The 23911-nt window shown below is 36.4% G+C and overlaps 1 protein-coding gene across 4 annotated transcripts in view; it reads left to right on the plus strand.

The window, feature by feature from the left end:
- Positions 1-6703, plus strand: part of EPHA7 (EPH receptor A7) — a 169030-nt gene extending 162327 nt beyond the window's left edge. For 2 of the 4 annotated variants that reach the window (XM_024119351.3, XM_024119354.3), the window contains exons 15-17: positions 1844-2037; positions 3251-3406; positions 6316-6703. In XM_024119351.3, the coding sequence (XP_023975119.1) occupies positions 1844-2037; positions 3251-3406; positions 6316-6430 (465 nt within the window). In that variant the 3' untranslated portion in view covers positions 6431-6703. Of the gene's footprint in view, positions 1-1843; positions 2038-3250; positions 3411-6315 lie in introns of those variants that run through there. The other 2 variants (XM_055087617.1, XM_055087618.1) reach the window with 1 other exon arrangement.
- The last annotated feature ends 17208 nt before the right edge of the window (positions 6704-23911 follow it).

Consider the following 23911-nt stretch of genomic DNA (forward strand, 5'->3'; position numbering starts at 1 on the left):
GGATGGGATGACTGGAAGTGTCATTAATTGAAAGAGTAAGAGCTTTGGGGAAAGGTAAAAAAATTCAATTTTCAATAAAGTATGAAGTTCCTATGGAAAATCCAGGGGAAGATATCTAGTAAACTAATGGACTTACAGCCTAGTGATCAGGGGAGATTTTGGGCTGAAGATTTTATACTTATGAAATTTTTCAAAAATTACTCTATTTAAGTTTATCTCTTTACCTTTTAAACTTTATCAATTTGCATATATAAATTTTCCTTAAAGAAAAGTGGACACTTTTTCTTATACAGAGGATTTTCTCTAAAAATTGTTGATGCTAGCTACTTTATTTATTCCATCCTACAACCTTTTACATTTTAATGTGCTATTCTTGAATGTCAGCAAGCATCTTAAGGCTATGTTTCCCTACAAATATTAGGTTCACTGACGTTTCTTAAAGCCAGCTTTTGTCTGCCTACTTTAGTCCTGTTTTCTTCAAAAACTCAGGGTTACCTCTTTTTTTTTCCAGAGAGCCATTTTTTCCTACATTTCTATTACTATTATGCTAGTATCAAAGGATTTGTTAATCCCTCTTGAATAATATTTTGATGTTTTACAAGTTCTTCTTATTTGTGTTTTTTTGCTTTCCTATTATTTTCCCTGTGCTGCTCAGATTTGTAACAGTGTCTGATTTTAAAATCTTTTTTTGCTTTCCATATAAATAAAAAACCCAAGTCTAAATAAGTAATTTTTGGACTTTCTGATTGCCGTGTACAAATGTTTATGGAGGCTTAGTTTGCATTAACATTCAAAGCTTGATACAAATCGCCTCTTAGGCTGTTAATAGATATAAATGGGTAGTGATGGGCTGATAAAAGTTTAACAGCCAGCACTCTGAGTGGGAAACTGATCTGTAACCTTTCCCAATTTCCTGGTGTAAACCTTTCCTCCCTCCATCCCTCAAGGCTGGTTTCAGTCTGCCTGTGTGAGGTCACGGGACTTGGAGTTGGGAAGTGATCCAATCACTTTTATGAACAGTACAAATCGGTTCTAGCACAATACTGTATCTTGTAACACTATACACTTCATAAGTATATAAGCTTCATATTGTTTAAAATAATAGTGTGATTGGTAACATTTTCTGTCATAGTACATTCACATATTTGGATATCTTGTTGAAAAATATCATTTGAACTCTTCAAAAAGTGAAACTTTGTGGTAGGGGCTAATTCTGGGTAACTCAGACCTTCTTTTTACAACTTGAGGAACTCATAAATGTATGGGAAGATATGTACATGCACAGCTATATACAATAAAATCGTTCCGTTAACATCTTCCCTTTTGAAAACCTCTGGGATGACATTAAAAAAGTTTCCATCTGGGGCTTCCCTGGTGGCGCAGTGGTTGAGAGTCCTCCTGCCGATGCAGGGGGGGTTCGTGCCCCGGTCTGGGAAGATCCCACATGCCGCGGAGCGGCTGGGCCCGTGAGCCATGGCCGCTGAGCCTGTGCGTCCGGAGCCTTTGCTCTGCAACGGGAGAGGCCACAGCAGTGAGAGGCCCACGTACCGCAAAAAAAAAAAAAAAAAAAAAAAAAAAAAAGTTTCCATCTGTTGCGCCCTGGGTGAGCTTAATTGCTGCTCCCTATTGCTGAATTAACTAGGAAATGTCATCATACCCTGCGCTTCATGCACCCCTTAATAGCATGCTTAATATCCACGGATGTTTTGGAAAAAATAAGTAAGTCTTTTGCATAACAGTGTACTTTACTCTTATCCGGATAAATCACTTTGCCTCCTGGGCAATTCATTTGATTATAATTGAATCTCAGTCAGTAATATTTTAATGTCCTTTTGGCTATTAGGTTATAAAAGCAATAGAAGAAGGTTATCGCTTACCAGCACCCATGGACTGCCCAGCTGGGCTGCACCAGCTGATGCTGGATTGTTGGCAGAAGGAACGTGCGGAAAGGCCAAAGTTTGAACAGATAGTTGGAATTCTAGACAAAATGATTCGAAACCCAAATAGTCTGAAGACACCCCTGGGAACGTGTAGTAGGTAAGAAATAGCTAAAGAAATGAAATCTGGGAGAAATTCAAACTGCATATGAACCATTTATCTCCTCAGCCCCACCCCAATGGCAAATCGACATTTGTGTTAAATTATTAAAGTCCATATTAAATTTCTTATCTTTATAGAAGTTTTAATTTTTTTTTCTTTTCAGATGGCTTGCCTTAGTTAAATCAGTGTCTAAAGAGATCTGTTCATTGTTATTGCCTTAAATAAGATTTACGATCAATATCACGGGCTGTCATTTTAGAAAAATTTCTCAAATGGATTTGTGTGATTAGGTGGCATTTCACATTTTCAAATTATCAATATTACATGGATTTTTCTTGCTGTTGCCCTAGTTTTTTATTATATCCATATTATCTATTGGATTGTTTTGCTTTGAGTTTCATAGTAAAATGATCCCATGAAGTTAAAGATTATTAAGGTAATTCAATACATGATTTAAGAGATATACCCATTAAAAAGAACCTAACCGCCCCATGCATGCTTCGTGGTAATGGTAATGTAGATTAGTAGTTATTCGGCTTCAGCTGCCAGGTAGACCTGTTGCTCTGTTGTCGGTACTGTAGTCAGGCCCTTCCTTGTGGAGGCGTATGAACTCACAAGGTGCACAAGGGGTGCCATTAGTACAGTGGGTGCGTTATGTTCTCAAAAGCACCCTCTGAACAAGTTAGTCCACAGCCAGATGTGCTTTCTTTACTCCCAGCAAATGAACAAATATTTACTGATTACAAATATTGTTGGCCATACTCTGAAAAGTACATGGAAGATGCAATCTGCTGGTCATCATAGCTAAATAAAATAGAAATTTTGTAGTTAGTAGGGTTTTTTTAAAAACTTGTTTTATTGAGGTATGGGTGATTTACAATGTGTTAATTTCTGCTGTACAGCAAAATGATTCAGTTATCCATATATATACATTCTTTTTCATATTCTTTTCCATTCTGGTTTATCACAGGATATTGAATATAGTTCTCTGTGCTCTACAGTAGGACCTTGTTGTTTATGCATTTGGAATTTGGAATTATTGGGCAAACTTTACACATTAGATTTTTATTAGCATATCTGTTTATTTGTTATTACAATATCAATTAAAATATGTAATTTTATTTTTTATATCCTTATTTTTGTGGGTCTAAGGCATGCTTTCTTTCGTAATTCATGAAAAAATTTGCTTTTCTGTATTATTCTCACCCAGGCCAATAAGCCCTCTTTTGGATCAAAACACTCCTGACTTCACTGCCTTTTGTTCAGTTGGAGAATGGCTACAAGCTATTAAGATGGAAAGATATAAAGATAACTTCACAGCAGCCGGCTACAACTCCCTTGAATCAGTCGCCAGGATGACTATCGAGTAAGCTTAAACCTGCAAAATTATATTGAAGAATGTATCAGGTGCAATCCAAACGTTAGACTTTAGGTCATCTTCCATATATTAAAGAGGTATGAACCCTAAAATCAGGGAGAAAAGTATCTCTTTAATAAGTGCCTACTATGTCCCAGGCGTGTTGCTAAACAGACTTCTGAACGTACAATATCTTTTTTAACCTTCATGGCAACAATTTTATTAAGTCAGTAGTTTTACATGCGACAAGGCTAAGGCTCAGAGAATTTAAATATTTGCCCTAAACTGACTCAATCGTAAGTGGTAGCTAATTTGTCTCCATAGCCAGAGTTCAAAACACCACCCAGTGAGATGTCCTCTTTCATTAACCGCTGTATTATCTATCTTTTTTAATTTTTATTTTATACTGGAGTAGAATTGATTAACAATGTTGTGTTGGTTTCAGGTATACAGAAAAGTAATTCAGTTATACATGTATAACTATTCTTTTTCAAATTCTTTTCACATTTAGGTTATTACAGAGTATTGAGCAGAGTTCCTTATTTTTGTGGGTCTAAGGCATGCTTTCTTTCGTAATTCATGAAAAAATTTGCTTTTCTGTATTATTCTCACCCAGGCCAATAAGCCCTCTTTTGGATCAAAACACTCCTGACTTCACTGCCTTTTGTTCAGTTGGAGAATGGCTACAAGCTATTAAGATGGAAAGATATAAAGATAACTTCACAGCAGCCGGCTACAACTCCCTTGAATCAGTCGCCAGGATGACTATCGAGTAAGCTTAAACCTGCAAAATTATATTGAAGAATGTATCAGGTGCAATCCAAACGTTAGACTTTAGGTCATCTTCCATATATTAAAGAGGTATGAACCCTAAAATCAGGGAGAAAAGTATCTCTTTAATAAGTGCCTACTATGTCCCAGGCGTGTTGCTAAACAGACTTCTGAACGTACAATATCTTTTTTAACCTTCATGGCAACAATTTTATTAAGTCAGTAGTTTTACATGCGACAAGGCTAAGGCTCAGAGAATTTAAATATTTGCCCTAAACTGACTCAATCGTAAGTGGTAGCTAATTTGTCTCCATAGCCAGAGTTCAAAACACCACCCAGTGAGACGTCCTCTTTCATTAACCGCTGTATTATCTATCTTTTTTAATTTTTATTTTATACTGGAGTAGAATTGATTAACAATGTTGTGTTGGTTTCAGGTATACAGAAAAGTAATTCAGTTATACATGTATAACTATTCTTTTTCAAATTCTTTTCACATTTAGGTTATTACAGAGTATTGAGCAGAGTTCCCTGTGCTATACAGTAGGTCCTTGTTGGTTATCTATTTTAAATATAGCAGTATATTCATATCAATCCCAAACTCCTGCTGTATTGTTTAGATTCCTAGTCACTGGGGAAACTTTCTCCATTGCAAAAGAGGATTTCTTTCACCATGTTTGTATCAGACATTAAAAATCTCGAAATTTCAATACCAAAATGCATTATGAAATCCAGTATGAGCACTTTCCGAAGAGGTCAAAGGACGCCTAATTCAATTAACCATAATAAGAATTTAACTTAAGTTTTGGAAGGTTTGTGATTGATTGATTTTTTTTTTAATTGAAGAATGACCTGATAAAACAGTTTTTGAAATTGCTCTGAACTGGAGGTAAAAAGAACTAAATATTTCTTTCCGGCTCTATAACTGATTATGTGGTCTTAGGAAATACATTTAGTATCTCTGGACCTCAGCTTCCTTGGCTGCAGCATAACTCTTACAGGCAATGCAGTTCCTCTCAGTCAGTGTGTTTGAAAATGGGAAACAATTATCAAGGTTCTATTAGTGGGATGCTATTTATGTACTGTTGGGAGAAGTGTTTCACATTTTTCAAATGAGAAGAAAGCCAGCAATCACATACTCTTTCCTGGCATGTCAGGAAATGGCATATACATGAATTTCAGCACGTGCATGCTCTCTCGTTTGGTTTTCCGCTAGGCACCACGTGGGTAGAGCTGATGTAATTACACCTATCTCTCCAAAGTAATCTATTCCCCTGAAAAACTGTGCTTCTCAAGGTCTTATTAGACCACAGCTATGAAATATCGCAGTACTCTACTGTGGCTATATTTTAGCTACTTGTAAATACCTGAGCTCAGTCTTTTTGGCTAATAGATACAGCTGGCGTATGGCAAATTTAGGCTATTAAACATAGGTATTGCACACTTTAAGGAATTTTTTTTTTTTCCAAAATGTGGTCAAATGATTGTACTAAACTGAAGTATACAACCAATAATATGCTCAGGATTACCACACGTCAATTAAACTCATTATAATACTTTGTATGATCCTTGATTATTCTTGATCTACTAGAGCCATGCAATGTTTCCATTCATACTATATCCTATTTAAACAATGAAATATTTTAAACTTTCCTTAGGTTCAAGAATACTACATTTCAAGTAACGTTTCCTAGCTGTACCTTAAGTTAATAATAATTTTAAGGCTTTGATAATTTCTTAAATAAAATGTCAAATCAAAGAATTCCTTGGTGGTCTCGTGGTTAGGACTCAGTGCCTTCACTGCCTAGGGCCCGGGTTTGATCCCTGGTCTCGGGGAGCAACCCCACAAGTCGCGCACAGCGGCCAAAAAATAAAGTCACCTCACCCTGTTAAAAAAAAAAAGGTCAAATAGTTTAAAAATAACTGATCATGACTAATTGAGATCCTGAGTAGCAGGGTTTTACAAAGGATAATGTGATGCAGGTTGCCAATCCAACCCACTGTGGGAATAGGATCTTAATATCCAAGAACACCAAGATAAGATCTGTGTGCCTAAGAAAACATATTAATTAAAGAGTTGATGACAGTTTAGTACCAAATAAAATTTTTGTAAGGTAACTAATGAAAACTGCATTTGTCTTTTTCAGGGATGTGATGAGTTTAGGGATCACACTGGTGGGCCATCAAAAGAAAATCATGAGCAGCATTCAGACTATGAGAGCACAAATGCTCCACTTACATGGAACTGGCATTCAAGTGTGATAAGCGTTTCTCCCTTATGAGGGAGACTATGGACCACGAGAGAACAGTACTGGCCTTCAGTATATGCGTAGAATGCTGCTAGCAGACAGTTGATATCCTGGGTCCTTCCTACCGTGAAGAGAAGATTTAAGAAGCACCTATAGACTTGAACTCCTAAGTGCCACCAGAATATATAAAAAGGGAATTTAGGATCCACCACTGGTGGCCAGGAAAACAGCAGTGACAATAAACAAAGTACTACCTGAAAAACATCCAAACACCTTGAGATCTCTAACCTCCTTTTTATCTGATAGACTTTTTAAAATGTACATAAAGAATTTAAGAAAGAATATATTTGTCAAATAAAATCATGATCTTATTGTTAAAATCAATGAAATATTTTCCTTAAATACGTGATTTCAGACTATTCCTTTTTAAAATCATTTGTGTTTATTCTTCATAAGGACTTTGTTTTAGAAAGTTGTTTATAGCTTTGGACCTTTTTAGTGTTAATCTATGACACATTGCTACACTGGGTACCTTTGAAAGAATCTCCAATTAAAAAAAAAAAAGCATAGCATGATTGAAGATATATCTCTGTCAGAACAATGGTATCCCTTTTGTGCCATTTAATTTTGTTTAATCAGTGCTGTTTTGATATTGTTTGCTAATTGGCAGGTAGTCAAGAAAATGCAAGTTGCCAAGCTCTCTGATATTTTTTAAAAAGAATTTTTTTTGTAAAGATCTGACAACACACTATCTTTTCAATGAAAAAAGCAATAATGATCCATAAATACTATAAGGCACTTTTAACAGATTGTTTATAGAGTGATTTTTCTAGACAGAACTTAATAAAAACTCAAATTGTAGGTTTACGATTATAAAAAAAAAAGATGAGGCACTTCATCTGAAGAGTGTTGGTGAAGGCAAGTCTCTGAAAGCAAGAACTATCCAGTGTTATCTAAAATTTAATCTGAGCACATCACGATTTTTTCAATATCGAGACATTAGGAAATTTAGGAGGAATAGTTGACATATATTTTATATCCTGTTTAATGCAGTCCAAACATGAAAGGAAAGAATTAAGTTTTATATTAGAACTCTGAAGCATGATAAAAGGGGCAGTTCACAATTTTCAGCTTTCAAAAACAAATTTGCTGCACAGAATATCACCACTGCAGTTGAAAAAAAAAAGTCTTTTTATATGTGAACGCTGATGTGAGAAGCTTGTTAAATGAAAGAACGCTTTTTACCATGTAAGGAAGAGGTGAAGGGTCTGGCTTTTTCTTTAAGCTTTATTAAACAATATTATTTGATTACTGTGTTAGAATTTCATAAGCAATAATTAAATGTGTCTTTATAGCTATTTCAGGAATGTATACATATTGTGAGTAATGCTTTCAAAAGTAACGAAAATCATGAACTACCCCAGAATTGAACTGTTGTATTTCCAAAGAGAATTGGGCTGTTTATAATGCTTTTAATAGAGAAAGATCCCAGGGATCGGTCCTAATTGGTCTTGTTTGATAATGTGGGCACCCACAAACAAACGATCAAATAACAGAAACAAAACCTGTAAATGTTCCTTTGTAAAACTTGTAAATTTTATTTATACTGTCTTGTTTTGTACACACATTTCTCGGTAGTGGGCTCTGAATACATTGAAAATGCACTATATTTTTCTATTTTACTTGCAGAGCATCACAAAAGAACAGGTATTTTCAGTGCTACATAATGTGTTTTCCCACATTTAGGACCAAAGATGGCTATAGAAAAACTCAAAAGGATTGTGTCCCAACCCCTCCCCACCCCTTTTTTTTCTTTTAAATCACTGTACAGTGTTGTTTGATATTTTAATTTATTTTTTGATTGACTAGAAAAATCATTTTAATTTCACTAAAATGTTTTTTGTCCCTAAGGAGAAACAATCTGTAAAATAATTTTAATTAGCATAATATAGTCACCTAGACACTTCCATTTGTAATCTTTGTAATAGACTGTAAATATATTTTTGGAACTATAACACAATGTGCTTGAGGGTTATTTTTCAGTGTCTGCAGTGTATACAAGTGTTTATACTAAGTACAGCACTTTACAATTCTAATCAGTAGCATTGGCCTTTGTGAGAATGAGTGAAAGAGTTTGAGTGAGTGTTCTTAATTCCGTTTGGATTCTAGACTCACTAATAATGAAGTTCTTTTCTTGTTCATAGCTTAAGGTGCTTATTTTTTCTATTAAAATTAAATTAACAAAAAGCCATTCTAGAAATAGAAGACATAGTAGTGTACATGCAAACGGTGTCTTTCCTGCTTTTTTCTAGCACTAGATTTATAGTTGAGTAGTCTTTCTTGAGTAGAAGGGCAGAATAAAAGTTTTTTTGAGTTTTTTTTTTCAAAAATAACTTTTTCCTTCAGCAATATACCTCATCTGCCTTAAATTTTTTACAGCTCTTTACAGGGAAAGGGAGAAGGGATGGGAAAGACACAGCACAATAGGAAGGGTATGACGCATCACTCTCTCGTTGGTAGGTTTCTTTTCCCAATCAACATTATGATTTTGAAATACATGTATGTGAAACAGATATTCAGAGAAAAATAATTAACCTTGTAATGCTGATTGTAATACTGTCTTCCAGAAAGAGATGAAACGGTATAACGAGAAGAATGTACAACTTGCACCTTGAAATCCTTTTTCTTTGTTTTTTGTTTTTTTGGTTTTTTTTTTTTTTGATAAATTAGTGCTCAGGGGAGGAAGGGTAGAGAAAGCAAATGTCAGAAAGAGAATTCAAATGTAATAAAAATGCAACAGGAAACGGCCTCCTTGCTTAAACAGAGCCACTTTTTTAGAATGCTGTCTTCACACGTGACTTGTGTTTTGCATTCAGGACTGAAATAAAAGTAACTTTTGTTACATCTGAATCTAACATTTTCTCGGTAGTTGATCTGGGCCTTGTTTACTAGGACTGGTGGTTTATGCTTGTCAGAGCACTCTGAGTTGAATCATATTGTATACTTATGTAATCTACATTAGCTAGTACTATTTAGGATGCTATTTTAATTGCTCCTCTTATCCGTGTTTTTAAGACAATTAAAATGGTGTAAGTCACCTCTCTTTTTTATTTAGGTAATGCTGATATTCTCCCTTTTGTTTCCTGAGTAGCCTGGAACTGTGCTACTCACTGATGTGCATGTTCAAATAAATTACTGGTGTGTATTTTTTTGCTATATGTGGAGAAATCATGGGGAACTCGGGGCGAGATGTGCTTTTTGTTGGTTGAATTTGTCCCTCCTTGCCTAAGAATTACTACAGGGGTCATCCTTTTATAAGGACAAAATGCTTTTGAACAGTGTCTTCAATGTATCAAGCACAAATAACTCTTTCTTCAACAGGAAGCATAAGTCTCTTTTTACCAGCTTACAATAATAAACGAGTCTATTAGACAATGTAAAGAAAATCCTGTCTCCAATCATTGGCGGATTCCTTTATGTCCCTTACTCGTTCTTTATTTTCTTACACAATATCATGAAAGGAGACGTTTACAGTAAAGGTTTCATTGAAATAGTTCAGGGAGCCAATCAGAATATGAAGAAAATTATTACCCTCTGCATCCCCTCCTTCTGCACACAGACTTAATTCCACTCTAATTATTACAGAATAACAAGTTAAGACTATTTCTTCAAAGAGCCAAACTGTCACATATTTTAATTAAAACCTCTTTCGTTCTTTTTTGAATCTACAACTACATGGTGCTAACGAGAGTATTTGCATGGGAAAGGTAATACTTTGTCATGAGACCCTGACAAATATTTCTTACATTTAGCATAATACAGCAACTTTTGGAGAGTCTCTGCGTTTAAGACGCGGCAGGATGCAAACATAGAGTCCAGAGAAAATGGGAAAAGTGATAAATCTGGTTATCTGATTGTTTATCAATGACACTGACTTAGATCAGACCAACTTGCACCTGAAATAACGAAAACGAAACACTCCCTTTTCTCCAGCCTCACCATCGTAAGCTCTACAAACTCTGAACAAATATCCAAACATGCTTCAAAAAATGAGACTAGGCAGATACCAGGTGACAGGCGATCACTAGTTATCACACTCCTGATGCTGAGCCTCAGGGTAGGCTGAACTGAAATTGAAAGATGGTCTTGAAGTCTTGGCTCTCCCTGACTCTTCAACAAGCAATGCCCTTCCGAAGTTCACACAGTGATTATTACATAGCCCGAAACACTGACGCACACTCAAATGATCTCTTAAAGTACTGGATTTATAAGTGGTACAAAAATACACTATTCTACCAGCACTCGTTTTCCTCCAAAAGTATAAAGCTGTTATGAAGGATATACAGGTTCTATCACTAAGTAAAAATTAGATTTTAATACTTTCAGTGATCACCAGTAACAAGTTTTTGCTGAAGTATTTTTCTCTTCTACTGTTACCCCTTGTTTTATGTTGTTAGCTACAGTGAAAACTCAATATCAATTTTGAGAGAAGCTTCTGAGAGGATCAAAGAGGTGATCAAATTCCTAAATTCAGTTCAAAAGATTGTAACTACTGATATTAACAAATGATAAAAGACAGTGCATGGTGACTGGCAAACCTGCAATCTGCTCTGAAGGGAAAAGCATGCTCTTGGCTTTGTGGCAGTGGCCCTTCAATAGCCCCTACCCAGCTGCTCTACTGTTCTGTCTAATGCATCTCAGCATAGCTTGAAGAATACGAACAAGAGAATAAAATATTTCAGTAGGATGCTTCTGTGAGCCTCATTAGAGTTAAGTGCTGTAGGGGGGTATTTTTTTCAAGTTCAGTGATTGAATGTAATTAAATCTATTATTAAACCATAAAAGACCTCTTCTGATTGACCTTGAGGTTAAAATAAATGTAATTAATTGATCTAATTTAATTGGACCTATCTCACAAAGTTTGGTAAGTAGCAATAAGTAGATCTAGTCTAGTGTTCCATGGGTCTGTGACAGCACTAGAAATCCCTTAGGTATGTAACAGTAGTAGGCATTCTCAAATTGCTGGCATTTGATGATTTGGGCACAGTAACAAGTGAGGTGTCGTCTATTCTAAACCTCCGTGAATAACAAGCAAAGCTCCATAGGAAATAACCTGCAACATGTATTTCATTATTTCAGATATCCCAGGTTTCCACTACTGAAGGTTATCTTTGTTTCCCTTTTGAAATTCATAGACTTTAATTAAGTATATTTGTAGTTGTATATATAACCTAAGAATGCACAGTATATTTTTAATGAATGATTAATCATAGATCTTAAAGATGCTCAGAGGAAGAAACAACAGGCACATTTGTTTTAAGTAATGTTGGTTTTAGTTTAGCAGAAGACAAACACATACTGTTCAAGTCTCACCATTTCACTATGGAACCAAAATTAAATAAAATGAATGATTGGACAGCTAACTCGAGAAAAACAAATAGAGAAAATTAAGCTACATATGCAGAACTGTGTTCATATAAATCACATTTCTAAAATATTTCACGATTCACAGAAAGGAGGCAAACAACTCACACATAATTTTTAAAAGTGACATGAATTTGCAGACACTTATTACACAGATGGTTAGACCTATAGTGAAATACAAGAGAAAGTTCTAAATTTAACCTGTTGTCCCTCTGTCAGTTAGCTAGAGATAAGCACTGTTAAGATTGAAAACCAGACAGAATATGTGGCTAAAATGTTCTCTTTCTAAATGAAAGAGACCCACAGCTTTCTTCAGCTCTGACATTTGCACGAGTGTTTTAGGGATCTACTGGGCAGGGGATCTGCTGGTCATATGTTATTGTAATTCCATGTTTCCACTTAGATCGTCACCCCTTGCACGCTGAGCTCCAAGTGTATTCACCGGAACCCACCTTAACAGGAACCACACGAATCTGACTTTACAAACATACGTCCTTAGCTTGACCTGAGAAATAGACAGGAGTTCATGCATGGGCTCCTGCTGCTATTTCGATGGCTCTGCTTCTCATAAAGGAATACCCGGTAGCTTAGTTGTGGTGCAGGGCCAGCAGACACGGAGCAATTAAACCTCTTCTGATCTACCTGAAAAACAAAACCAGCAAACACCAAAGAATGCCATCCTTCAGATTTGCAAAGGAGCAAGTAATACTGTTTATTAAAGTGTATACAAAACCGTATATAAAAGGAGCAAGTAATATTGTATATTAAAGTGTATATAAAAGGCAGGGATGAATTGCAGGAAATCTGGAGAGTCCGCTAGGAGAAGCTGAGTGTAATGGAAGAGGCAATAAAGAGCTACTGGCAATTCTGACCAGAAAAACAAGGATGTGGTGGGAATAGAGTTTACAGAACCAAGGTCTGGCCCTGATGCTTGAAGAATGAATTAATTACTCTCTATTTCTGGATCAGAGCAATAGAATCACCTTCTATGCTTCCACAGCATTGCTCTCCGCTCTCACATTCTCTCTCTCACTTTTCTACACCAGGGAAATCCCCGTCTTCAATACACAACTCAGAGTTGTTTCCTCCAAGCCTTCACTGACACTCAGGAGGTAGACTTCTCTCTTCTGTGCTTTGTTTCTGCTGCTGGTGCTGTGATTCCCCTATTGTGTTCTGTCAGATGATGTGTGTGTGTGTCTCTCCCACTAGATCAAGGGCTCTTGGAGGGCAGAAGCCAAATGGAAATCTTTGCTTTGTGTCCTTTGGGATTTAGCTGTTTCTGGCATTCGGTAGACACTCTATAAATATTTTAGAATGCTTGAAGTGCAAATTAATTCAAATTGGTTGTATTTTTTTTCTTAAAAGATAGTGTGGATCAGGTGCTCTGAAGGATAAATGGGGTACAGTGAAGGTGGTAGTAAAACGGGTGTTGAGGGAGAAACTAATTGCAGAGCAATGATGGATGCTTCTGTGATAGGCTGGGGCAGCTGGAAAGCCCGGGAGACTGAGCCAAGGAACACAGTGATGGGGACCCCAGTGTAAAAGGGAGGTGGGGAGGAGATAATTAGTAAACGAGACCAAATAGCAGCATCTTCCTGATGTTGAAAAAAGTAGGAGGTCTCACTGGTTGTAAATAACAGAGCAAGATTAAAGAAGAACTTGAAATCAAGTAGAAGAAATTGGACTTGCTGAGAGAGACAACGAAGAGCTATTTACCAATATCTTGTCTGACAAGGCCAAGACATGGTGAGAATGTTTTTTAACGAACAGTAATCTGCAGAAAGATGTGAGCTGTGTTTGTGAATATTTTAAAATTAAACCTAGGCAAGGGAAAAGAATATTTTTCTTCTTCTGGAATGCAAAAGTCTCTCACTCCAGCTCTCAATCTCAAGATTGTATCAGTAATTCTACAGTTAAGTAAGAATAGAATAAAGTAGAATTTTGTGGGCTTACTTGTGAGTCTAGTTACCATTTACATCTTGAAGAGGCAGCAGAGTGTGGTGGGTAATGGCAGAGGGTTTGAATACAGACCACGTGGGACTAATTCCTATCACCACATGGGTAATACAGAGGACACAACTTAATTTCCCTGTATCCTTTCTCCTATCTTACCTGTAAAATGGGACTAAATAGTACCCACTTCAAGAGTTGTTAAACTTGTTAATTGATGCTTGGAAAGTACTTAAAACAGTAGTATGTGCCCAGTACAAGTTAGCTCTTATTATTTCCCTGGGAAATATTTTTGTCTACATTTCTTTCTAACTATCTATTTGACAAACACTTATAAACACACCTTTGTGAATTCTGAAATAACTCACTTACAAATAAATTTTAGAATATTAATTACACATTTTCCTCCCAAAGTTCAACCTTATCTTTTTCTCAGTTTTTAAAAAATCACTACTGATCCTATCTCTCAAAAACGATGGTTCACTATGTCCAACTGATTTTAGCTTTTCATTATCACTGGAATCTAGCGCCTTTTTCACAGCCACTGCCCTAAACTACGTTTTCATCATCTCTCACCTAGACTAATGTTACATCCTCCAGTGTGTTTGTCTTTCTCTAATCCTTTTTAATTATGACCTTCAGAGTCATTTCTCTAACACGTATCTGATCTGGGTTTCCCCCAGTTTAAAAGACTTTAATGGCCCCTCACTGATCAGAGAACTGCACTCAACATAGCAACAACAGCTGGGATCCTGCTTTGTGATCTTCACCATTATCCCCACCTGCTGGACTAAACCACTTGTGATTTTGGAATACAAAGTTCTTTCATGCTCCCCGTCGTTATGAGTTTTCTGAGAGAAGCAAGTGAGTCTATTTTATTCCTCCTAGTATCTATGGAGCCCAGCACAGATTTAAAGGCTAGTGGTAGCTTCTATGCCTATACCATGAAGCAAGAATATGGAATTATCTTTAAAATAAATACTGGATAAAAATTTAAATTTGAGGAAAAATACACAATCCCCCTCAATTCATAACTGGTATCACAATGTCGTTTTTCCACTTTCTAAGCATCTTCTTCACTGACTTGGACACACCTCTAGGAACTATACAACAAAACAGATCATTTGTTAATAAGCATAGTATTCTGAGTTATAATAGAAAATTATATCTATGTGCTTATGTGCAAATTTACATTTTCTCTCATCTAAATATATGTTTTAAATTTTATCTTCCATTGCTACTTATTGGAGAAGTGGTGGAGAGAATTCTGCATGACTTTACTCTGCCATCCCATCAAGGAATCAGAAAATCTTCTCTAATTTTCCATTACCCAGTAATGTTATATCATATTTTACATTATTTCTTTATCTGTCAATTACTTTGCCTCACAGATAGGAAGCAGAATTTTTGTGCAACTCACATTTCTAGTTCAAAGCCTGGCACATTTCCTAGCACCTTGCAGATTCCTAATTGGTGTGTGTTGAGTGATTGAGAGTCATGTGACCCTCAAGCTCTTCACTGCCTCAAAGACTCTGATACACCATCAGTAGGTCCTAACCTAATGCATGAAGACCATTCTCCAAAACTGAGCCTCTTAACCACTCTCCTTCTATTGAAGTGTCTCTTTTCAATGTCACAGAAGTTTCCCAGATGCTGCACTATGCCATGCTTCACATAGTCCTCATCTTCATTGACCTGAGAGATATGCATAACCCCATCTGAAGCCTCCAGACCACAGTATCACAAAGATCTACACATCTTGTCCAAACATACACTCCAAATGACATCAGCAACTTATGATCACATCTTAATTTCTCATTGGATAAAATCATCATATTTATATTCAATTAGCTGCTCACAAACTTTTTTGAATGAAAAACAAACATGGAACTATAACTTCATCCTTCCAAAATACCATTCTGCCTAGTTAAAATGTCACCACTGCCATGACATATATTCTTCTCCCCATCTTTTTCCAAATAATCGAGCTAACAACTTTACGTATTTTCCTAACCTTATAGCTACTCCTCTCCTTTAGCAAGAGGTCTATATGGCCTTAGCACAGGTGATGTCACATTTAGTATTTAGCCTGTTTTCTTGACTTTAACATTCTTAAAATGCATGCCTTCATGCTTTATCATGTGGGTATGCTGGGTTAAATAAACGAAACACCTGCTTCTGTAATTCTCACTCTACCTCTATTCTCTGTTCCCAAAGCAGCAGCAGACCCTGCTCCCTGCCTGTGTAATATGTTTGGGAAGAGGGCTGAAGAGGTTTCCCATCTACTGCTGCAACAGAGCAGCACCCTGTGGTCCTTGTCCCCCGCCACCACGTCTTCCACCTGCCTTGTGTCTGTGGAAAAACTTTAGCCAAAGAATAAGTTTAATCAGAGAAGTGAGAAAATGCAGAAACAAAGGAAAACAGTCAAAGGAGACCAAATAATAATAGTTTAGTATTAAGCACAGTCCAGGACCTTTAGTTCCTTCTCAAGGGCTATAGATAATATTCTGAGCCATACCCTGTGAGCTGTCTTATAGATACTGAAACCCCCAGCATGTGGAAGAAGTTAACTACATGATGACCCGACTGTAGCCATGACAAAAGCTGCCACAACTCCGAGAACTGGCCTCAAGGAAATGGGAAAAAACCAGCCCTGGAACTGAAGATTAACTGTACTCAAAACAATCAAGATGACGCTGGTCAGACCACCGCATGACCAATTTCAAGATGACTGTCAGAGCTGACTGTGCTCTTTCTGCATGTATATAAAAGCTATAAAAGCTCTTGCCCACTGGTTGTCAGCCGGGTTGGGGTCGGGGGGAGTGAGACTTTGGACAGAAGTCCACCCTCCCCTCCTCCCTGCCTAGTTGTCAGCACTGAAATAAAGCAAACTTTCCTTTCCACCAACCTGGCCTCTTTATTGGCTTTTGAGCGGCGAGCAGCCAGACCCCACTTTCGGTTACACTGCCTTCACACATTCAATGTGTTAATGACAAGAGCCAACATCTGCTGTTAGAGATATGCATTTTGCCATCTTTCAGGAGTAAATATATCATCATGGTTTTTACTTTCTTTCCTTTTACAAATAAAGATTTCATTTTCCATTATAGTAGTACAAATGTTCTCTATGCCTGAGCTGTGGCCATGGAGTTGTTGTAAGGAATTTTCCTTTCCATATATTAACCTAGCACTGCATTTGGGCTGTCTTGCACATGGTAGGTTCATAATCTATAATTTTGACTGAAAAACTGTGTCACCACAACTGAAGCTAAATAAATACATTTCACATATAGCTAAAATACAATCTTTCACCTACAAGGTAGACTCTCAATTTTAAGTGCTAAGTTTTAGCAACCATCATGGGTATCTCCATATACATTTACTATCAAAGAAAAATCTTTACACTTAGAGAGAATACAAGTAACAAAGGTAGAGGTAAAAAAGTTAGAAGCTCTCAGTATTAGAAGTTCTCAGCTATAGAAGTATTAGTCCTGGTTCCACCATTTACTAATTCCTTAACATTGGGAGAACAATTTAACGCTATAAAACTCAGTTTTCTGGTCTATCATATTGGAGATATCTGCCTTGCTTTTTTTAAACAGTAACTTTATGAAGAACACATGAAATTAGACCAATGAACTTTAAAAAATACAGAGCAAATTTAAAATAACATTACGATGACTATTTTTCTCTGAAATGGAATTTCAGATGTTATCTTCTTGCCAATTGCTTTTCCATAGTTTCAGTTGAACCTGGTAAAATTCAAATATATTGTAGGGAAGGATTTGATGCTTTCTTATTTTCAGTGATTACGGTATATGTGCTTCTGATCTGGGTTGGTATTTCCTAACTTCCTTGTGGCCTTTCAAGCTTCATGGCTTGGTTGGCCCCTAGTCCAAGAATTTCCCTGCTTTGCTTTCTTTCACTTTGGTGGTCTCCAGTCAAGCACAGTCTCAAATTCAAGGTTTTTCTTTGTAGCTGCTAAAGCTTCCTACAATCTTGCAGCATGTAACCTGCAAGGTCTCTTAATCCCATAAACTCTAAATCACATCCCGTACTCTTCAAACTACATACGATTTACCTGCTCTTACAGCCCCACCTGGAAAGAGCCCCACCTGGAGTTTCGCGACTGTTGTGAATTCTCTGTGTTGGCCCCTAGGTTACAAGCGGCGGGTGTTGCTCAGCACATGAGTAAGCTGCCTGAATTAAAGACCTGCAACTTCTGCATGAATAAATGCTGTTTGCTCTTTCTGTAGTGCTCCAGGGTATAGTAAATTTTGATTTCTTTATTTTAATCTTGTTTGTACGCATATCTAATTATGCTTGTTGGTTTAGCGCTGTGTAGAGAGTGTTGTGTAATGTTATTATCCATCTTGAAATGTCAGCCAGAGGACTAGAGTTGAAACAACATGACGAAGGTTGGGTCAGCATTGCTGTTAGGGTCTGTATAATTTTAGAGATTTATACGTTGGATGTAAATATTCACATCGGACTCAAGGAGCACTTTTTCTCACCAGGTTTCAGATGATTTGAAAATCAGATAAGAAGATGTCTGGCATTTCTGAAGCCTTTTTTTTTTTATTCTTAGGATTTTTAAAATTTTATTGAAGTATATTGATTTACAATGTTGGGTTAATTTCTGCTGTGCAAAAATTCTTTGGATTTTTAAATGACTCATCCCCTTTAAAATAAAATAGATTGCATTAGTATTTTTTGATTTTAATATATTTCAGACAGGTAGAAATATGTATGCAGATGTATAAATAGCAATGCTTTAAAGCTAACCACTTCAAAACTATTATGACTGAATAAATTAATACATAAATGTTATTGAGACTAAAGAAATACATTTCAAAGAGTTACTGAAATAAACTCTGACTTGCTTGGTAGTTTCTCCACCTTTGACTGTAAAATGATAGCTATTATCATGTGTAAATGCATATAATTTTTGCTAATATATGGCACATTGTATCTTGATTTGCATTTTACTGTTTCCCAAATCTCCTGCAATTCTGGTTCTCCAAACTCACTCTTTTTGTTATCAAGTTTGCAGCATCTTTTCTCAATTTAATTTTCAAAATCTGTTGGCAAAAGCTGAGAGTAGTCCCTGTTTCCATTTCAGAAGTAGATGTGTAAAATTGTTACCTTCGTGGGATTCCGAGGTATGACAATTAAGACTCTTCTGTCCTCAGGAAAACTACAAGTGTGAGCAAGGTAGGCATCTACAAATACTTGAACTTGGCTGGAGGAAAAGGTGAGTAATGTTTGTTTCTTCCTTCAAATCCCAGTTCTACCAATTACAGGTGGCGTGACCTTGGGCAAGTTACATAAATGCATTTTGCCTCATTTTCTCCTTTGTTCAATGGGAATGATAAATACTACCTGTTTTATAAGGTTGTTCTTAGAATTAAATAAATTAATATATATAAAGATCTTAGAAGAGCCCCTGGCTATTATTATTTCAATCATTAAGCTCTGTGACGAAGGACCCCTCAGCGTAAGTTAAGTGGCAGTAACTCATTGGAGGATGGTATGCCTCATTTTAAACTTCCAAAAAGATTTGCTGAAAGCAACTTAAACATCAAGCATTTTGCTAGACCTCTGAGCCCTATGATTATTCAAGAGTAAATGATAAAAAATGTAGAGAACTCAGGAAATAGCTTTAGAGAAGTTTTGAAAGAAAGATCTATACCTGAACATGCAGATTTCCAGAGCAAAGCAAGGACTGCAGAAAGAATGGAAAAAAACCTGCTTAGGCTCTGCCTTAGGGCACAAATGTGAACTGTGGATTTCTTAAATCTCTTTCTAATCAGATGCAGATGAGACAATTGCACAGATATGGAAGAAAGACAGACTTTGCTTACAGTACTGATTGGGACCCTCACTAATTATGACATTGAGGAAAACACTCAACTTTTTTAACCTGTTTCATCACCAGTCAAATGAGGCTAAAATAATTGCTTCATATCTGTGAGTCTGTTTCTGTTTTGTTATATTTATTCATTTTTTGTATTTTTTAGATTCCACTCATCAGTGATATCATACAGTGTTAGTGATATCATACAGTGTTTGTCTTTCTCTGACTTATTTCACTTAGCATAATACTCTCTAGGTCTAATGGTTACCAGTGGGGAGAATAGAGGGAGGAGGGGCAAGATAGGGGTATGGGATTAAGAGACACAAACTACTATGTATAAAATAAGTAAGCAACAAGGATATATTGTACAGCACAGGAAAATATAGCCATTACTTTGTAACAACTTAAATGGAGTATAATCTATAAAAATATTGAATCACTATGTTGTACACCTGAAACTAATATAATATTGTAAATCATCTACACTTCAAGAAAAAATAAAATAAAATACTTGCTTCAAAGTGCTGTTTTGAGAAAAAAGAGAGAGAGAGAAAACACAGGCCACTGTCTGCTCATATAAGACAAGGTTTACTTCCCTCCCCTTGACCACGCCAAGGGCTCACCAGGACACACTGAGATAGAGAGTGTGCCTTTTCCTTGGTCTTCCAGGATCTGCCCCCAAGGACGGAAATGCTGGCAGCCCAGGCAAGCGTAGTTGTGACTTTATCTCCACAGTGTACATAGAAACCCTGGTAACTCTCTTTTTCCCAAGAAAATTGAGGGATCAAATTTTTTCAATCTGTCTCCACCCAAATTAGCCTTCCTAGTAAGGATCAGCCAAGGTGTGACACAGGCAAAATCTCTTACCATTACCACGTCTAACTTTTGCTATGGTTAACAGAAATCTTTACGGAGAGAAGTGGAAACAAAACATCCAGTCTCCACCAATAGCCCCCAAACCCAAGGTATAATCAGGCTACCAAAATTTTAAAGATGTAGCAAAAATATTTGAATTAGCCAGAATTAACACTTAGTATATTTTAAAACTCAGCTGACACCACAAACCACAAAAGTATGGAATCTATGTAGAAAAAGAGAAAAAAAGTCAAGGTGAAAGAGATTAAAGAGCCAATTGGTTGTTGAAGCAGAGGTATACACACACACACACACACACACACACACACACACACTCACAAGAAATATCCTCATTGAATGGAGCATTTATGAGCACATATGATAGCCTGATGCTTATAATCATAAGCCAATCTGCTATCACAGGTAGGGTAGATAAGATAGTTTAACTCTCAAAACTTGATGGTATTTAATAGTGAAGAAATGTAAGCCAAAGAAAGAAATACCTAATTATTATTTTTATAACTTAATTTCCTCTTTTGCCCAAATTCCCTTTCCTTCCACTACCACAACCTACTGAAAGTTAATTTTTTTAAGAAAGTATACCAGCAGGCTACCTTTCTAAAACTGCATAGGTTTACAAAACACATTTCTTTCCTATTTTCTAAATAGCTGTAGGCAGAATCATAAAAATTACAGAAAAACACAATATTCTTCTACTTTATCTTGATATGCATTTTATACTGTGTCACCAGTGGGAGAAATAATATCTCACCTTCATGCACAGTTCAGCATATAAAAGGCAATCTATTTGAATAACTATGCAAAGAGCTTCAGCTAAGCAATAAAATGCAAGTCAAGAAAGTATCTTACACCCCATCCTTTTATGAATGTTTTAAAATGGGAACATGTAGACTTCTAGTTTGATCGCAGGCAGTCATTAAAGTTACAGTCCTAGCCAGGCTCATGTTGTGCTGGGCAAAATCCGCATTTGAAATATTGGGAAAAAGCTTAAAAGTTGTCTTTCAACTTCCAATAGTTGACCTTCTCAGCTGTACTAAGTAATATGTACAAAGTGTTGTCGTGACTTCTATATCGTAGAAATCCAAAGGTGAGTTCCTATTTATTTGGAAGCATTTCCACCTATTTATCAAACTTTCATTACTGCGTGTTATCTAACTCCTTTCTTTCATTTGGAGGGTAGTGGTTGAGGTTTGCTTGAAACGTTTTTATAAAGCTGTTATTGTCTTAAATATTTCTCAGGGAATATCCATATCCATGCTAATTTAGCTGTAGGGATCTTAAAGATGAAAAATAAAGAAAAGCTAGTCTTGTGTTTTTAATAAACAAAAATAGTCACACAAAACAAATAAATTACAGAGTATTAGATAACTTAAGATTACCTTGAGAGAAGTACAAAATTTTCATGGCACTCTCAAGAAGCATTTACAAATTGCTTATCAGTCTTTAGAAATAAATAGAAACATGATTGGTCCAAACTTCTCTGATAAGTAGCACTTTCTCACACCATCATCAGATTGGGAATCATTTGTCAAAAGCCCTGAGGCACCGTAAAACAAGAAAAAATTTTACTTCAAAAGAAATCTAAGTAGGAGAATAGCTTTTTGGGTATATCTGGAAACAGAGTTCCCATTGCTTAATAAGCTGTAAGTTAGAAATATTTTATATAACTATCAATGTAAGGCCTACTTTTCCCAGGCACAATCTGAACCCACTCATTCTAATTCTCTTTTTATTTGTCATTATTTATTTATTTATTTTAGGCCACGCCCACAAAGACCACTTCAAGGGCATTTACGATCTCTCAAAACTGATCAGTTTTGTGCAAGTAAACCATGTTTCTTTTAAAAAGACTTGTGCACTTGCCCAGGCTCAAGGATATTAAAATCTAGCACATAAAGCCCATTACTAGAGGTAGAAATGCAGGCAATATACTGTTACGGCAACAACCATCAATTACAGTTAAGAATTTTTCTGTAACAACCAAATGGATAAACAAATATTGCAACAACTCAAGTATTACTGAGCAAAGTGCATTTCTACAGTATTCAGTGTTGCTATTCAGTTTTCTAACTTAAAACAGCCTATGATAACTGGCAGCAAAGAAGGTCCTTGCAATAGACTGCCTCTGCTTGAGAACTTATGATGTAATTATTGCATGCTGCTAATATACTATCTAAACATTAAAGATACTCCGAAAATGTTTGATGGTAGACTATGATTATGACATTACACTACAAAAAAAACCTTATGCAGAAGGAAATCCTGACGTGCTTCTGCTTTAAATATTGTGAAAACATTACAGCGGAATGAATTTTTGCAGTGGTTAGGTCAAATGCAGTTACATCACAGCAACAGTATGTTTTGCACAATGTGTGGCATATGGGATCTTAGTTCCCTGACCAGGGATCGAACCCATGCCCCCTGCATTGGGAGCGCAGAGTCTTAACCACCGGTCGGCCAGGGAAGTCTCTAATTCTCTTTTCAGTCCCATAACCGCTGACATCCCAACCCCTCTGTAGCAGCACTGCTTGTCTTGCTAGCAAAGTTTAAAATCTTGCCAGATACACTGGTATCTTTTTTTTTTTTAATTTCCCACTTTACTTAAGTATTACTTCATAGAAAAGCCAAAATTCATGGACCTGAGCCAACATCAAATCGTTCTGCCTAAGTATTTGCTTTAGTGTAAAAATCTTTAGTTAGCAAAATGATGTTCCACGTAAGAAAAGAGAGCAGAGTCGACGGCAGAGGTCTCCAAGCTCACACTTAAATCAGTGATTGGTTTAAACTCGGACACACAGCAGAATGCATTGGGCGTCTTTTAGAAATACTGATGCTTTGCTCCCACCTGCAGCATTTTGATATACTTAGTCTGGGGTGCAATCTGTACATCAGGATTTTTATTTTCTTAAATCCGGGTGACTTAATTGTGCAGCAACTTTGGGGAACCGCTAACTTGGCCCATGGATGTACAGGCTTTGGGATCGACCCAAATAACACTCTTCTAGCTCTTTCCTCATTGAAAGACATTTTATAAAAGAGGATTCCTTGCAAGTCTCCTTTCCAACCCCAGCCCTCATAACCTCAGGAAAAATGAAACAGTTGCCTCTGTCTCATGATTTTTCATAAAGCTTCAGACATGTCTACAATAGGGAAATGTACAGGGAAGGATATTCATCTTAATTATGTTAATCCTCCTTAGCCAAGAAATGGGAAGTTGAGATCATCCCTCTGGATCAACAGAGATATGTTTATCATTGCCTTGAAATTGTTTGGGGGTAATTTGAATACATCCTTCAGGTTTGTAAAAGATTCATGAAATAGCACTCTATTTCCCTGTGGGTCCCTCTATACCATCTAGAATACCAAAGGCTATGACTTTGTTATTTA

This window comes from Physeter macrocephalus, chromosome 10, assembly GCF_002837175.3.
Source record: "Physeter macrocephalus isolate SW-GA chromosome 10, ASM283717v5, whole genome shotgun sequence".
NCBI lineage: Eukaryota > Metazoa > Chordata > Mammalia > Artiodactyla > Physeteridae > Physeter > Physeter macrocephalus.